The sequence below is a fragment of the Cyclopterus lumpus genome, chromosome 19, assembly GCF_009769545.1.
Source record: "Cyclopterus lumpus isolate fCycLum1 chromosome 19, fCycLum1.pri, whole genome shotgun sequence".
In the NCBI taxonomy this organism is placed as follows: domain Eukaryota; kingdom Metazoa; phylum Chordata; class Actinopteri; order Perciformes; family Cyclopteridae; genus Cyclopterus; species Cyclopterus lumpus.
In genome coordinates this window covers 8,190,166-8,206,411 of record NC_046984.1, presented here as the reverse complement: position 1 = coordinate 8,206,411, position 16,246 = coordinate 8,190,166, and the positions used below count along the sequence as shown (strand labels likewise).

Here is a 16,246-nt window from a genome sequence, read left to right as displayed (position 1 = left end):
ACGCTTGTTCGGAGGCGGGATTTAAAGTGCCGCTCCTCTGGTCCTATAAATACCACCTCCTACACCCTCCGCTCAAAGTAGAAGACTGACGTGCGAAGTGGTTACGCGGTTAAACCGAAAAAGAAACTCAAAAGGTAACGTGAGACTGTCAACTGCTTTGTTGTGTGCGTATCTACATTCTGTGTTGATTGCCATCAACGGTGTCACGTAGTTTGATTTCCAGGTTGTCAGAAACGTCAATAAACGGTTGGTCGAGCGGTAACCGCGAGTCTCTTGACAACAAAACGGCGCGCGCCATAGCCAGTCGGCTAACGTTTATAGTCTGCTAGCTAACGCTATATTTTAAAGACTAACTTTACGTACAATCTCTACTTATTAAGAAACCCTTGCTGTTGCCATTTATTTTAGAACTAAGGTTTACTTGACTTGACTGGTGTCACTTTGGCTCGGGTGGCTGCTGTGTTTTGAATATTGATGTTTTTAAGCCATACTGGTGACGGGAGTTAGCTGGCGCCATTTTGCATCGGTTCACTCTTCGCTTTAAATCTGCTCGCTAACGACGTCAAAGAAACGTGTTTGTGTGCTGTGGCTTAATGGTGGCTCTGCTTTTAGACGAGCTTGTTGTGTTTCATTTTAACCATCGGTGTCTCGATACAAGTTATCTTATATTTACATATCAAGAAGCGTCCCCCGGCTAATGAGTTGCCGCCAACAATTTGCTTAGGTGTAGTAAGGTTAATACTGAGAATTGGTCGGAAAAGGTTGACTGTAAAGTTTATTATATGCGACAATGTAATGTTAGGTCATTTGAGTGTCGACTATGAAATTGTTGCAGTGGATGGGGCGATAGGTCGGCCCTGCAATTGTAATATCCGATATTTTGTTTTATTGAATTAATTGTTGGTCTGCTCATTTGTTGTGTTTCCTTAAATGCAGGTGAAGTATGGCTCGTACCAAGCAGACCGCTCGTAAATCCACCGGAGGAAAGGCGCCGAGGAAGCAGCTGGCCACCAAGGCTGCAAGGAAAAGCGCGCCATCCACCGGTGGCGTGAAGAAGCCCCACAGATACAGGTGATGTTACTACACATGCTTAAATACTGAGGTGTGTTTGTAGCAAGGACATTGTGATTACATCTGCTGTTGCTACAACTATGCCAGAGGCAACTAATGACGCAACTATTTGAAATACAACGATCATTGTCTTAGCATCACATCCCTTGTTGTTGTAGGCCTGGTACTGTTGCTCTGCGTGAGATCCGGCGTTATCAGAAGTCCACTGAGCTGCTCATCCGGAAGCTGCCTTTCCAGCGCCTTGTGAGGGAAATCGCTCAAGATTTCAAGACAGATCTGCGTTTCCAGAGTGCAGCGATTGGTGCTCTGCAGGTGAGCTGGCATTCATTGTATTGACACTACTTTTTTTGAAGAGGCTACTACACTCACTGGTTTGTTATAATTCTGCTTTTCTTCTCATTGTAGGAAGCCAGTGAGGCGTATTTGGTTGGACTGTTTGAGGACACTAACCTGTGCGCTATTCACGCAAAGAGGGTTACAATCATGCCCAAGGACATTCAGCTGGCCAGGCGAATTCGAGGAGAGCGCGCATAAATGATTACTTGGATTTTATCTTTTTAGTAGGGGGTGGGTGGGTCTGACTGGGGGTTTGTTTTTGTAAATCTTGGAATTATTACCAGCATGTGTATCACCTAATTTGTCACGCGTAGTTTCCGGCATGTTTTTCTTTTTGTACTTGCGGTTCCTCTTGACTTTCTCCTTGACTGTCCTATTTACTGTAGAGTAGAGCTTCATATCTGAAAATGCTGGAAAACAAAATACTCCACTGCCTTTCTCAGGTTTGCAAATCTATTTTAGAATCCGGACCATTTAATCCTGTGTGCATGTCATGGGATTTCTTGTTGTGCTGTAAATAAACTTTCCGCTACCTCAAATTAGTGACTGCATTATCTGAATACATTTTGGATAAGGGGATTCATATGTAGCTTAATTTTTACTGGTTCACTTCAATAAAGTTACAGCTTGTAAAAACACTAAGTGGTCAAAGTCCTGATGGAATTAGTGATTCCCTGATCACAATTGCTGTTACATGTGCTCAGATATACTGTAATTGCATGGAATGCAAAGTAAAATGCATTGCTTAAAAAAAAGTTGTGGCATTAAAATGACTTTTAATCCATGTGTTCCATCAAATGCTCTGCACTGGGCAGCTTTTACTGTTATACATTCAGTGTTTGAGCAATGGCATATTACAGAGATACATTAAATGGCCTATATATACATACAAGTCCCACATTTGTAACTTATTTAGTTTGAGCTTCTTCCTTCTCATCTGGAAGCAATCCGGGTAAATGCTCAAACAGCTGCTTCTCCAGTTGCTTGTCCATGTCTGTCTGTCCTCTAAATGCACACCACAGTATTATGCCAGTGAAAAACAGGCTGATTGGGAGGACTTTCCACCAGGGCCGCTCATACTGACTCCCCATGGAGCGGTCAACTTTCCAACTCCGGTGACTGGCTTTACTGGTGGAGAACTTGATGGGCACATTGTTCACTTCTTTATCGCCGTCTTTGGACTCTGCCGATGCCTGTGAGCTCAGAGCTAGTGAACGCACACTGTTCACTCTGCTGACAAAACAAAAGTACAGTCTGTATCAACTCAAACACCCTACTGTATTCATTTTAAATTAACAGTCAAATGCTGTGCTATGAAAAGGCAAATATGTATGTGACCAACTGTCCACTTTTCAAATGGCACACTTAACTGTCTTGAACATGATTATTTAATGTACATAGGGCCCAACATATCTATCTACAAGTTATTAAATACAGGTGTTTGCCTCAATCTGGTATCTGTCAGGCTCTAATACACCAAGTTAAATTTGTTTGTCTCCTGTAACTGCTCCATTGACAGTAAATTATCAAACCAATCCCATGAGGCACTGGCAGCATGCACGATTGTTTTATATGATCAGACTTTGTAAATTGGAAGCAGTTAAACGCATGATGCAATATATCCCAATGGAGAATCTCTGCTGCAGTATTGAGTCACTGTCTGATCAGCGGCCGAAATTCCATAAAAATGTGAAAAAATCAAATCCGTGTTGAGGCCGGCAGGAGCTGCTGGTGATTAGTTACATTACAGGTTACATATTGAGTTTCATTATGGTGCGTTCAGTGTCTCCATTAAAAAATAGTATCTGGCATAAATTATAACCTTATCATGGTGTGTTCAGATTGATCGAATAGTGACAGACAGTTGAGGGGAGACAAAAGATAATATGATTTGTGATCCTATTTGAATTAGTTTAGTCAAAATAGCAAAACATGTGACTAACGTTAGAGTCTACAGAAGCTACGTTCCTCCTCATAGACTAACAGCTTTGAGACGGAAATGACCATACCATTTTACAACATAGCTTGAATTGTATATTATCGGTCCAACCTGGGTTGTACAGATTCACTACTCACCCAACAGTCCGTGTGGCGTTATGAACAAATACCCCTCGACGTAACGAAGCAAGCATCACAGCGGAGAAAACTCGTCCTGTTGCTGTAGACATCTCGAACAACTGGTCATCTTGGGACACACTACGTTAGTTAAATAAACTGAAGATTTCCTTACAAAACGCACCTTGTTGAGGTCATCAGACACACTGTTGTGCAACCTTGAAGTCCTTCCGGCGCCGCCGTTGAACGCTTGTCAGGAACGTTCCACTACAATGTATAGTGATATCTAAAATGACTGCACGTTATTTATCTGCTTCATCAAAAATAATTGTTATTACTACTATATTACACTGTTAATGTTAACATGTGAGGATCAAACTTTTTCTTTGCCAGAATAGATTATATCTGATGTTTCGCGAATAACAAAATCATATCGTTTGAAATTATTTTTCTTCAGAGTCAATTTAGTAGCTGTTCTGGAGCTTATATTGTGTATATACCATATTAGCTGATCTTAAGCATTATAGTTGGCCTATATTTCAATTATCTTGTAAGTTAAATAGTTTTTTTCCAAATGCTGTGACACAAGTCAATAATTAACATTTACACTGAATGTCATATCATCTTTTGGCTTGAGAGGCACATTAGATCCTAAGTATCAGCTGTTTTATGTTTTCACACTGTAACAATACTAAGCATAAATGTACAGTTTTATTTTTTGGGTTTTAATGCTGCAGTATTATTGCCTTTTTCTGCAGAAATATATTTCTGAACCACTCCCAATTCCGTAACCGTCCTCTTTTTTGCGAACTGTTTTGTATCGTATAATGTATGTGATATTATAAAATACCACAGATGTCGAGGGACACTGAAGCGGTCACATGCATCACATCCGTCGACCAATCACAAAACAAAGAGCAATATCTGACCAATCATGATTCACCTATGCAACTTCACTTCCTGGTTGTGTTCACATGCTTGATCTGTGCTTTTCTGGTTGCTACACGTTTTCTTTCGCAGTTCAAGTAAGTACAAATATCTTTACTAACAATGTTATTCAATAACTGTTTGGTCCATGATTCAGTTTAAACGGGGTGTAGCGTTGTTCTGTAGCGGCCGTCGAAAAGTAACAGTTGTTGGCTGTGAACAAGTTTAAGTATGCAACAGCTCTCGGTCACTAAGGCGTATTATCTGTCCATTTATTACAACAGTATGTATGCATATGCTGTTTAATTACATGCTCATGGTTTTGTTTGCAGGAAGGAAAAAAAAAACATGGCCAAAGACACATCTTTGACAAATCCAGGTAAAAGGAAGAAGTTGACTTCAAATGTCCCTGTTCATGCGGAGGAAATGCTGGAGACCAAAGTAAAAAAGAAAAAGAAAAAGATGGAAGTAGAGGTGAGTAGCACAGTCCATCGTACCGATTCTTGTTTTATTAAATTGCTTAAAATACTAAACAACGGTTGTTTATTTAATCCAGGAGGCTCCAGTGATTCCTCATGTGACAATCACAACCAGTGATAGAAAACAGAAGAAAATAAAGAAGAAAAAGCAAACTGAGGTATGTGTGTTGCTTCATACAGAAACATATTTACTTGTGCTGTAATAACCGAGTCCTCAAAATAAGAGTTACTGTGCTGAAGAATTAAATGTAGTGCTGCTAAAAGTTAGGTCTTGTCAGCCAAGTAAGTGAGAGTTGATCATGTATTGTTACAGTCCATTGTACCTGTTCCTGTTTTAGATGAGACAAAATTAAATTGCTTAAAATAATAAACAATGGTTGTTTATTTAATCCAGGAGGCTCCAGTGATTCCTCATGTGACAATCACAACCAGTGATAAAAAACAGAAGAAAAAGAAGACAAAGCAAACTGAGGTATGTGTGCTGCTTCATGCAGAAAAATATTTACTTGTGCTGTAATAACCGAGTTGCTTTGTTGAAGAAATACATTTAGTGATCATGTATTCTTACAGTTGAGTTAATGATACTGAAATGATTTACATGGCCAAAAAAATGGTCTGATGTTACATTCCAGGTGGCATCAGAAATGTCTTTAAAAAGCTGAAATTTATATAATACATAATACATGGTGTTCATAAATCTTAAATAACTAATTCAACACAGCTGGAGTGCTTTTACATTGTCCATTAATGCTGATGGCACAGACACAATGTCATCTATCATCTGCTTGACCTACAGTGTGCAGTTGGTATTTATTTGAGGGGAGTAGAACAGTTTCTGGAAGGATGGTGGAGCTTAAATGTGTGGACTGGCTTGGTCTGTCGCATTTTGCATGGCTACATGGGCTTGCAGCTGGTATATACTTAGGTTTTCCTGAGGCTGACCTGTGGAGCGTGGACCATCTGCTCCTCAGTTTTTCCTGAAAGGTTTCCCCAAGGAAGCTGTAGATGAGCGGGTTCAGGCAGCTGTTAGAAAAGGCCGCCAGCCTGACGGCATGACCTGTCAGGGGGTAGTCCTGCCATAGTGTGCCATGGTTTGTGTCACCTTTTAGGAGGTGATAACTTACAAACACATTCTCTGGGAGCCAGCAGAGGAAGAAAACTACCACGGCTGCTGAGATCATCCGCAGGGCTTTCTGCCTGCGAGGGGTCTGCTGTTGGCCATCTTGGTCCCTCTGACTCTGCCGGAGCACCTGTGCTATTCTCCAGTAGCACAGACCCAAAATGCAGAAAGGCAGTACGAAGCCCAGCATCACCTCCAGCCACTGAATCTGGGTGACGTTTGCAAAGCAGAAGTGGAGTTCTCCAATGTGCTGCTTTTGAGCAATAGCAAAGGGAAGCACGGTGAGCAAAGACGAGGACACCCAGATAAGGCAGCAGCTGAGGCGTGCACGCGGCATGCCGCGCCCTATGAAGCCAGTCAGGGCAACAAACCGGTCGAAGCTCATCCAGGTTAAGAAGAAGACACTGCTGTACATGTTGACCTGCTGGAAAAGGTTCATTAAGGTACAGAGTCCGGGCTTGTTGTAGTAGCCCTGCCTCAGGTTGAATACCTCGATCAGAGAGTCGGCCACGAGGGCAAGGTCGGCCACGGCCAGGTTCACAAAGTAGAGGTCTGGGGCTGTCAAGCAGCTCTTGTGGTTCAGGTTGACCACTAAGATGAGGAGGTTCCCGAGGAAGCCAACAGGGAATAGGAATATAATGTAGAGGCTGGAAAGGAAGAGGCTGACGAGATAAAGCTGACCACTCTCTGAAGCTGCCTGCAGAAAATCTGAGACCACCGCCTTTGTGTCATTTATCTGAACCGTCACAACTATGTGGTCTTTGCACATGGTTGTGTCCATATTACTCTTGATCAGGTGTTAGTAGTAGCCCTTTTCCAAGGCATGTTCCCCAGTCGAGACTGGTGTCGTCGTCGTCTTGGATGTGTAGTGATGACCACTCGTTGAACTAGACAGAGAGGGGAAGTGTCGTAAGTCGAGCATGTTTTCAGCTTCTCGAGTTGGATTAAGAGAGAGTAAATAGACAAAAACATATTTTAGATTATCAATAAATTTCACAACACTTAATATACTGTATATTACTTAATCATTGTGGGCCATTAATTAATGTATTGTTTATATGTAAGTTATTCTTTCTGCCCTTACATGATGTCATATATCTTTCCAATCAAGGTCATTATACAAGATAAGTTACAAAACTATATAGTTTATCATTGTCTTATAGCTTGGTGAAAATACATAATTTATTTAATAGATAATCAAATAGCGTTGGTGCTGCATGGTAGACTAGGGTTTTAAGACGGCAACCATAAACTGCAGTGTCCCTGGTTCCAGTCTGAGCAGCATGTTGTTGCACGATGGTCCCATTTTCTCTCCCACCTTGTTTTTCTCTCTACTATCACGTATATAATACAGATGTAAAATGCCTGAAAGGCTTAAAACAATCTTAATAGTTGTGGTGCTACAGTTGCTTCAGAACAACATTTGATTATATTACTGGTACTTTTAACATATTTTAGATTGAAAATTATAAGGCGATAAAAGTCAGATAGCTATGATATACATTTTGTGATTCACTTACCGGAGTTTCCTTGCTCTGCATTGCGTCTTACTAGTCCTCCCTGTCCTTATGGTGGTGACTTTGAAAGCAGGTGTCACATTAAACCAAGAGAAATGTTGTGGTGCCTCCCACCAAACATAGCGAGGAGAAACACACAATGAAGGCAGGTGACACACACACACACACACACACACACACACACACACACACACCAGCAGACTGTGGTAGTCAACATCAAAATAGCAAGTACCTTTTCAGCCAAACATCCCAAAAAGGATTTCATTAACGCTTCTCTTCAATTTATTAGCAATACATTACATAGTCACAATGAATATCCCCTATGTATTTTTATATGGCCTAATTTGTATTGCAGAATTAATTGTCAAGATAGCACACACACAGCCAACTTGTCAACACTGAAGTCTGACCGCGACTATGATTGTAGAATGTTAAAATATATAAATACGGGAGCCAGGGGAAAACAGACTAACAGTTTATTTACACAAAACAAGATGAAGGACAGTCTCACTTCTTCTTTTCTTTTCTTTAGACTCCAAAAACCAAAAGTTGTGTTTATCAGCACCATTGCTTTTTGTTGTGGTCTTGCAGGAAGACTTTAGATGATTTCCCATGTTAATGCTGTAATGCGTAGGATATTTCGAAATTTGACTTTAAGTGTTGTTACTATGATCTTACATAGGGTTAAAGTCTGACATTAAATGTGACTCCAACATCTTATGTAACCCAGTTAGAATGTTCCTACTGGTCCCTGGCTTTGTACCACCATGTGTTGGCATTGATGCAATATGTGATCCATGTAGGTCAGTTATTCCTATTACTGATGCCCATCAATTTCTTAAAAGAAGTTGTAAAGTTCAGAGTATCACTTGTCTGCCTTGTTTTGGTGCGTTTAACAGCTTTAGAAATAATTACATAAGAAATATTGAAACTGTTGGGCTGAACCTCTGACTGACTTTAATTTTCCTTGACTAAATGTTTCCTATGTGTCATTCTGGGATTTGCTTAGTTTTTTCCAGATATTTTGTCTAAATGGGCTTTTGTGCAAATCGTGTTTATGCAAACGGAATCTGCTTTGCGAGAAAAGAGGTGTGTGTGTGTATAAGAGCAGGTTCAGGAGAAATAATATTGTACAGACTACCAACAGTAAGTTCTTGTTTAATGGTATCAAACATAGTTAATGTATGGAAACTCTAAAAATATTATTATTGCAAAATGACCAAGAACTGTAAGATGTACATCGACCACACATCTTTTGGGGAAAAAAGTATTGCAAACTCTGGAGACTATAAAAAGGAGAATACACGCATTTAAAAACATTAATTGTCACTGAAATGAAAAAGAAGCATTAAAAACATTAGGAATATCTCCAGAACATCAGATGTCAAAAGTCTTAATTGCGATGCATCAGAAGAGTTCTGCTCTCCTTTGAGAGCGAGTCTTAATCCTCTATGACTCTATGTCCTGCAGAGTGTCTGTGATCTCGATGTGGGGCGCTATGATGTTTCTGTGTTGCTGTGTGCGCCCCGGGCTTCGACAGCAGTCCCTCAGCTGCCTAAACACCCCGTGGAGACTCACTCGACACGGCCTGTGCATTAGCAGCACGAGCAGGAGGCTGACGCTGCTCCCTGAGAACAGTACAAACTCAGCCACACTCAGAAACGCTTGTTCCCTCGGCAACTTCTTCTCGGGGTCTGCTTGTTGTTGTTGTAGCAGTGCTCCTCTCACCAGCGCCACGCTGTAGAAGAGCTGGCAGAAGAACATGACCAATGTGACTGTCAGGAACACGGGACCCTCCTCGGAACCGGAGAGGAAACGTCCTTTGGATTTCCACTGCCGGACGCAGCCACCGATCAGAAGACCCAGTTGGAGGACGTAGGGGATCAAAAAGGCCAGGCACAACCGAGCCGCTGCATATGACACACCAGCATGGACTGGATCCATAACACAGCTGCATTTTTCCTGCAGAATATTTCTGGGTCCACGAAGCCCAGCCAGCAGTAGAGAAATCAGGATAGAAGTCAGGATCACCAGAGCCGCACAGACTCGAGGCTTCCTCAGCAGTGCGTGGGATGGCGGATCGAGGGTTAGAACATAAGCCATGAGCACCAAGACCAACAGACTGCACAGAGAGGCTGTGTTGATGGTGAAGGAGAGAGCAGCACAGCCCAAACCTGTGGTATGCAGGTACTTCGGTCTATAGGCCACTGCGTGGAGAGAGAGAAGCAGCAGGAGCAGCTGGAGGACACAAAAGGCCCAGAGCAGGCAGTCGAGCCAAGCCAACCGTCTTTGGGCTCTGTAGGTCTGGATGAAGCTGTAGAGCAGGAAGCAGCCTGCGATGAAGCCCAACCCTGCCAAGAAACTGTAGACATAGTTTGCCCTGGAGGTAATGGTATTGGCTTCAATACTCTCAAAGACGCTGTTATTAGACTGGAAATGAAAAGAGAAAACACCCACCGATCACATCCTGTTCTCTGCAGCATCACGTTTTGAGTATTAAACTCTAATCAGCGTTCTTTTAAATATATATTTTAAACAGTGTTTACAATTGCTCAGCCTGTGAATTACTAAATGGGGTTTCCACAGGAACATACTCTCGAACCATATAGTGCATATCCTGCCTAAATGTAACTAAAAGTTGAGGTAAAATTGTAACTTAAGTCAAAATCATTACTATATAGATCTCTAAAAAACACATGGTGCTGATTTTAGATGTAGTTTTCTTTCTAAAAATCTTCCTACGACCACATGCCCCTGTGGATAGTCTTTGTCTGCTCCCTTTTGAAGAACTGCCTACTCTGTGAAAACACATGTTTCCACTTACCATTTTTGCTTTCTTCACCCACTCGTCTTCTGTTTCGTATCCACCTAAAAAAAGTCTGATTGACTCAAAGCTCTGAAAATGATGCTCGTTGCATGGACACGGACGCTAACTGTGAAGGACTTTTTATATTTCTGTGGGTAATACTCTGCCAGCATACTTTCAGAATGACTTCGTGGCCATGTGATCAAATCTTATTCCCCCCTCCCTCTTTTTTTTCTTCATCACTCTGCAGACTGAGGTCTGTTAAATCGGAACATACTGTGTCCCTTGTTCAACTTCCCCTGAGTTAAATGCAGTCTTTAAGTTGCGCTGTGGTTACCAAAGCAAAATAGCTCTATTTTGCTTCTTTATTTTCCATTCTAGTTAGTTTAAAAAAGCAAAATACTCTGCACAGATGTTTTGATACAAAATTCACTTCAAAGGTGGTGGTGGTTGGTTTTTAAACAGTACAAGTGTGTGCTTCAAATGCAAAGCTGACCTGCAGACACAGGAAACACCGTTCCTCTGAGCTGCAGCGCTACAGGAAGTGATTCAATCTCAAATTGCCTCAGCTTTCACTTTACACTGTTGCACAAAAAAAGGTCAAGGCATTATCACTGCATTGACTCAGAAAACCATACATTTCTGAAAAAAAGGAAATGTCTGATCAGTACACAAAAGGGACATTATTGTTCTAACATTTTTCTTGGATAATGGTTTTTATGGAAATGCAGAAAATGATATGGATCTGCTAAGGAAGGTTTGTTAATTATCAATAACTCACATGAGCCTTTGTTTTGCTTTGGTTTGACAGACACATGAGCTGGAGGGAGAGGAGGACTTGAGCCCCGAGGAGAAACGAGTTCTGGAGAGGAAGATGAAGAAGATACTTAAAAAGGAAGCAAAGAAGAGGCTTAAATCTGAGGCAGAAACCGTAGAGAAATCTGAAGTATCTGGACCCATTGCACCTCAGCAGGCCTTAGATTACCTCACCTGGTAAGAGACACTCTTCGTTAGTACAGAAGAGGTGCATCCACATGTTGGCCTCCTGTGTATGATGTCATCACTTCTTAAACCATAGGTCCAAAGTACCCAATTGTCTGTCCACTAGGCACTTAACCAGATAGCAAGGAGTTGATGGTTTACAAACTATGCACATACATATTTACATTTACTTTTCCATCATGATAAGAATCCAGAATAATACCACAAATGGTTCACAAAACGTTTTAAACCTGTTGTCCAGGGCTGACTGATTAAAATGTCATAGAAAAAAATGCACATAATTGGGGAAACCTAAATTATGTAATGCAATTCAGTACAGCCCCCAAAACATATGGCATTTTGGTTATGTTGGTTACTCGTGTTGAGAATGTGCTGGAGGGGTGTTTCCTAAACTGTTTGGTAACTGTTGAGGTTTAATTATATTTGTTATGGTAAATGCCACAGGCTTTACGCCTAAAGTTCAGTATACTAGTCATAAAGAGTAAAAATGTTTTATTATTTATTTATTTTTAAGTCTGAGAAATATAACCCCAATGACATCCCCTCGTCAAAACCTTTGTTGCAAACTTGGGGCATTGACTTCGAAAGATGGTTGTGTTTACCACATGGGTAGGAAAGATGCAAAGTTGCATTGTGGGAAGTGTATGATCCAGTGGTTTTGAGATTGACCCATATTAGTGACTAAAGCTCTCGGCCTCAACTGCTTTCACTCTTCTTTTCAAATCTGTCTCTTGTGTTACGAAAGTGCAACATTAGATCTCTGGAGATCTAATGTCAGGGTCCTGAAGCTTGTTATGTATGTGGTAGGAAAGAAATACAGTATATGCTATAAAGCAACCAAGTATATTAACACAAACAACGTATCAAAAATCAACACCTTTCTTGTAATTCAACTTGCAGTGGTTTTGTCGTTGCAGCTGGGCTAAAAGACGCACAGAGTGGAAGTTCCAGAAGACCAGGCAGACGTGGTTACTGCAGCACATGTTTGACTTTGCACAGGTAAAATGAACCAGTGTGACCATTATGGGGGATTTTACACAGCTGAGGTTTAGAGGGAAGTCTTGAACTCGGAGCGATGTCTTCCTGTTTGATTGTGAGGTACACCTCCCTTCATAACGTATAACGACATGTTTTTAAGAATGCCATTGTGGTCTTTATTTGCATTATGTGAATATGGCATGGTTGCCACTTTTTGGAGAACAGAAAGTTTAATCTACGAAAAATGTATTTCAGTAAAGTAAAAAAAATGTAACCCAGAAAATACATTTTAAAGATACTCTTGTGCTCCCTTTTTAGAATGACATTGTTTTAGAAGAACAATATACTAACTTATTTATTACTACTTTTTATTTACGTATGCACTTTAATATGTAATGGAAACTTGTAGACAGACAACAGGATTCAAGCCACCTGATCAAATCAAATACTTGCTCTCAGATTCCAGATGAGAAGTTCTCCGTACTGCTCCAGTACATGGAAGGGCTTCAAGGGGGTGCCAAAGACACCACAGTCAAGAAGGCCTTAGCCCTGGTGGAAGAGTCAGGACAAGCACCAGAAGACGGAGATTTACAGCAGAGGGCGCACCGAGCCAGAGAAGTCATCCAGTTGCTCTCCTGAACCCACTACCATCTAACAAAGACATGAAGTCCGCTAGAAAAAGACTGAAACATGTTTTCTGGTCAGTGGACTGAATGATCACCCTGGTCCCCAGATAATATTAAACATGTTGTTTTATATGTAGCTTTTGAACTGGCCCTTTAGGGAATGGATGCTTTCTGATCAAATTAAAAAAAAGTGATGTGTCTAGGTTACTTTCTCTTCTCTATTTCGCGTGTGTATTGGATTGTTGCCTGTAGTCATCAGAATATTTTTTATATAATATGTTACAAGTAATTTTTTTTATTCCAAGTTACACAGTAGCTACTTTTTCTACCTCCAAATGTAAATAATTCCAGTTTAACCACTATGGACTGATGAGCAGAGATGCAAATCCCCCACAGATGCAACAGAAAGCTGAAAGACAGTTGGAGTAAAAAGTTTCAGGAATGTGTGTAGTCAAAACATGTTTGTGCATGTCAACGCCCATAATCTGTAAAGTCACTGATCAGAATAACTTCATCCACTCCAGGCATCAGCATGATAAACAGTGTGATGGTGTATCCTACCTACCCAGTGCAAGACATACAATGCACCAACCAAATACAGTACAGAGTACACATCTTCACCAACAATAGTTTTTAGGGACTCTATTTTCTCTTGTGAAGTTTGTAAACCTAATGAGGCATGAATATGTTAAACTGTTCTCAAAACAAACAAAAAATGTACTTTTCAATATGTTGCATGTTGACAGAGTTTGATACACACAAAAAAGGGAGATTAGTGTCCTTACTCCCAAAAGAAAAATAATAATAATAATCTACAGAAGTCTCACGTTTGTAATCCAAGAGTTCCATTTTCCTCAGTGTCCCTTGTTTAAATTAACCTGTAATACTGTTGCTATTTGATATTGTCCAGCGAGTGTTCAACAAAATCTTTAAATCCACTCGGGTGCTTTTAAATGGAGAGTTGACTTGCTTTGGGAGATTTTTCACTGCAGATCAATAAGACCATTATCTCCCCGTAGGTGTTGATTATTAACGGTTGAAACCATTGTTCCTTTCGCTTCATCTGCAACATAACAAGGACATTGCACAATTTTATTGATTACACTCTGTATAAAACTTAAAGAAGTGAACACAGTCTAGATGCATTCACTTACTTTGCTTAGAATCAACAGGAATATTGTGTTGAGTGAGGAGAGCGCGCAGTCTCTCAATCTCTTCTCTCTGTTTTTGGAAATCCTTAAAAAAAATAATTCTGTCACACATTGTAAGCAGCATTGTAATATCATACATGATGTTGTAGGCTATTATTTGGAAAAGTACATAAATGTACACACCTCTGTACATTTCTGTAAAGAGTTGTGTGTTCCTGAATCAGCTGTCACTTCTGGCTGCTTTTTCACTTTATGGCTCTTCAGGAGACCAGCGTCCTCAAAAACATCCTTCAAAAGATTATTGTATCCCTGCAGCAAACGTGCATTGTGTGTTAGTGGCAAGACCATTAGAGAAATGCTGAACAACGGGCTGAGCTCTGAAATTAAAATGGCACACATGTCCGTTTGAATCACTAAGAAACCTTTAGGCAAGCCTTTGCATGCTGAACTGGTCTTTACCTGCTCAGTAATAAGACCTTCATAGCGAGCCTGCTCAGCTTCGTCCCATTCCTTTTGGAGCTTCTCATTCAATGTCGGGTAAACTTTTAAAAAAAAATGCATACAAATAATAAGAAATCCATAACAATACTGACTCACCCAGGTGACTTGTGCTGTAAGAGGGTTGTTTTGTCTTACCTAAAAGCGAATGTGGATGGCAAACAAGTGGGGTCTCAAAGCTTAGCGAGTACACACAAGTACTTGGCTCGGAGACTTGAGCAAGCTTGCTGCTCGCACTACAGACAAAAATCACCTACAGAAACATGAAAAGAAGAAACCAGTTAAGAAACCATTTTAAACTCAAATTCATGTTATTGATTTAATTGTGATGATGCTTTTGAGTTAATTTATTTTAAAGTTGTCTGTGTTCTATGGCTCTGGAGTGACTTTTCAGAACTTTGAGTTTCAAATTAAATGTTGGGGAAAGGCTTGTAGGTAAATATTAACCAATGTATTTGCTGTTTACGGTTTCATAATGATCTCATAATGAAATAAAGACTTTAAACATTTAAAACTCATGTAACCTTTGTTTCCCTGTTTCTCGTTCCACAAGCATCCCCGTCTCTCATCCACATGCCTGTGAAAGTGTTGTTTGCCATTTCCCACTCCTGCCAGATCCTGTTAGAAACACACAAAAGTCTCTTATAACAAACCCTCAGCTTATTGCCAATCATTCACATACTGACATTTCCAATAAAGGTAATTATAGGCAATGTAATGTAGGGGAGCCACATCTTACCCCAGTATCCCACTGTAGGCATTCCATCTAAATGACTGTTCATGTTGGGTGATGTTGTGAAATGGACAGAATTCATATTTATACCTGCAAAATAACCGAGGCACACAAATATACTTTAATTTCTTTCCAAATATGTAAATGTAATTTTTGCATGAAAAGACAATCAGCATCCAAAACAGGGTCATTGCAAAGAACCAATGGAAATGGCGATCACATGTAAGTATATGTGATATAAAATACTTACGTTGACTCTGTGAGACTGAAGCACTTCCCAGCAAGCTGATGAAAATGTGCAGGGCCTTGAGGAAGACATTGGTATTGATATGATGAGTGAATTCAGTTGATCCACAGAAAACATTGTCTGGTTAGACCTTTACCTTAAAAACATTTACAACAAAGGATTAAATCAAATGTAGGCTTTAATTTATGTCAAACGATTTTACCAGCCACTGGAGATGGGGTCACTTTAGGCTGTAGTCTGCTTCCCTGAGCCAGAAGAGGATTGTTCAACCTAAACACAGAAAAGCAGTCACGAAGGGGCTAATGTCAACCAGGTGCACACTGTGACAAATCCTTTACTTAACGTACCCAAATGTGTTGGGCTCCTCGACTATCTTCATTTTACCAGCGAATCCATGATTTACTGTATTCAAAAAGTAATCGTCCGACTTAAATCAATTAACAAACACCACCACTACAATATAATTTGGCGCATATGTTTCGGTATTTCTGACATAAAACAAAATAGGCTCAGCACTTACTGAAAAGAGACACACATACCACCCACAGTCTTAATAAATGATGTATTCCGTTATACAAACGCTGCATTGTTGTCTTTTGAGTGAATAAAATGTGCTGTCTGTTGTTCCTCGGTACATTTCCTGCTTTGCTTGTCGTTTGTCAGATGACAGGGCACGTGATGAAAATAAGATTTGGGCATG

The 16,246-nt window shown here is 40.5% G+C and overlaps 5 protein-coding genes across 11 annotated transcripts; 2 read left to right on the top strand and 3 right to left on the bottom strand.

Annotated features, from left to right (window-relative positions):
- Window positions 1-16: 16 nt before the first annotated feature.
- Window positions 17-1,946, top strand: h3f3d (H3 histone, family 3D). The gene is made up of 4 exons (XM_034557872.1): window positions 17-134; window positions 937-1,071; window positions 1,230-1,383; window positions 1,477-1,946. Exons 2-4 carry the CDS (start codon window positions 944-946, stop codon window positions 1,603-1,605), a joined length of 411 nt encoding a protein of 136 aa, XP_034413763.1. The 5' UTR covers window positions 17-134; window positions 937-943; the 3' UTR covers window positions 1,606-1,946.
- A 217-nt stretch (window positions 1,947-2,163) lies between these two features.
- c19h16orf91 (chromosome 19 C16orf91 homolog) lies at window positions 2,164-3,688 on the bottom strand. 2 transcript variants are annotated; one of them, XM_034557870.1, is made up of 2 exons: window positions 3,484-3,688; window positions 2,164-2,640 (listed from the first exon to the last, which is right to left on the bottom strand). In XM_034557870.1, exons 1-2 carry the CDS (start codon window positions 3,573-3,575, stop codon window positions 2,316-2,318), a joined length of 417 nt encoding a protein of 138 aa, XP_034413761.1. In that variant the 5' UTR covers window positions 3,576-3,688; the 3' UTR covers window positions 2,164-2,315. The 2 variants fall into 2 exon arrangements, with proteins under 2 accessions (XP_034413761.1, XP_034413762.1); XM_034557871.1 differs by having other exon boundaries at window positions 2,164-2,637.
- A 731-nt stretch (window positions 3,689-4,419) lies between these two features.
- On the top strand, window positions 4,420-13,124 carry LOC117748482 (uncharacterized protein C7orf50). Its single transcript, XM_034558285.1, has 7 exons — window positions 4,420-4,487; window positions 4,722-4,863; window positions 4,946-5,026; window positions 5,263-5,340; window positions 11,123-11,304; window positions 12,231-12,312; window positions 12,751-13,124. The coding sequence occupies exons 2-7, from the start codon at window positions 4,738-4,740 to the stop codon at window positions 12,928-12,930; spliced, it is 729 nt and encodes a 242-aa protein (XP_034414176.1). The 5' UTR covers window positions 4,420-4,487; window positions 4,722-4,737; the 3' UTR covers window positions 12,931-13,124.
- On the bottom strand, window positions 5,639-7,565 carry LOC117748508 (G-protein coupled estrogen receptor 1-like). The gene is made up of 2 exons (XM_034558329.1): window positions 7,509-7,565; window positions 5,639-6,875 (listed from the first exon to the last, which is right to left on the bottom strand). Exon 2 carries the CDS (start codon window positions 6,767-6,769, stop codon window positions 5,639-5,641), a length of 1,131 nt encoding a protein of 376 aa, XP_034414220.1. The 5' UTR covers window positions 6,770-6,875; window positions 7,509-7,565.
- Window positions 8,648-16,223, bottom strand: gnptg (N-acetylglucosamine-1-phosphate transferase subunit gamma). Of its 6 annotated transcripts, XM_034558283.1 has the most exons (12): window positions 16,067-16,223; window positions 15,894-15,948; window positions 15,749-15,816; window positions 15,550-15,604; window positions 15,306-15,389; window positions 15,091-15,184; window positions 14,705-14,819; window positions 14,528-14,610; window positions 14,252-14,377; window positions 14,072-14,153; window positions 10,330-13,980; window positions 8,648-9,935 (listed from the first exon to the last, which is right to left on the bottom strand). In XM_034558283.1, the coding sequence occupies exons 1-11, from the start codon at window positions 16,131-16,133 to the stop codon at window positions 13,901-13,903; spliced, it is 909 nt and encodes a 302-aa protein (XP_034414174.1). In that variant the 5' UTR covers window positions 16,134-16,223; the 3' UTR covers window positions 8,648-9,935; window positions 10,330-13,900. The 6 variants fall into 6 exon arrangements, with proteins under 6 accessions (XP_034414174.1, XP_034414168.1, XP_034414170.1 ...); XM_034558277.1 differs by having other exon boundaries at window positions 14,252-14,610; window positions 16,067-16,209; XM_034558279.1 differs by having other exon boundaries at window positions 8,648-9,867; window positions 14,252-14,610; window positions 16,067-16,209.
- Window positions 16,224-16,246: the final 23 nt, after the last annotated feature.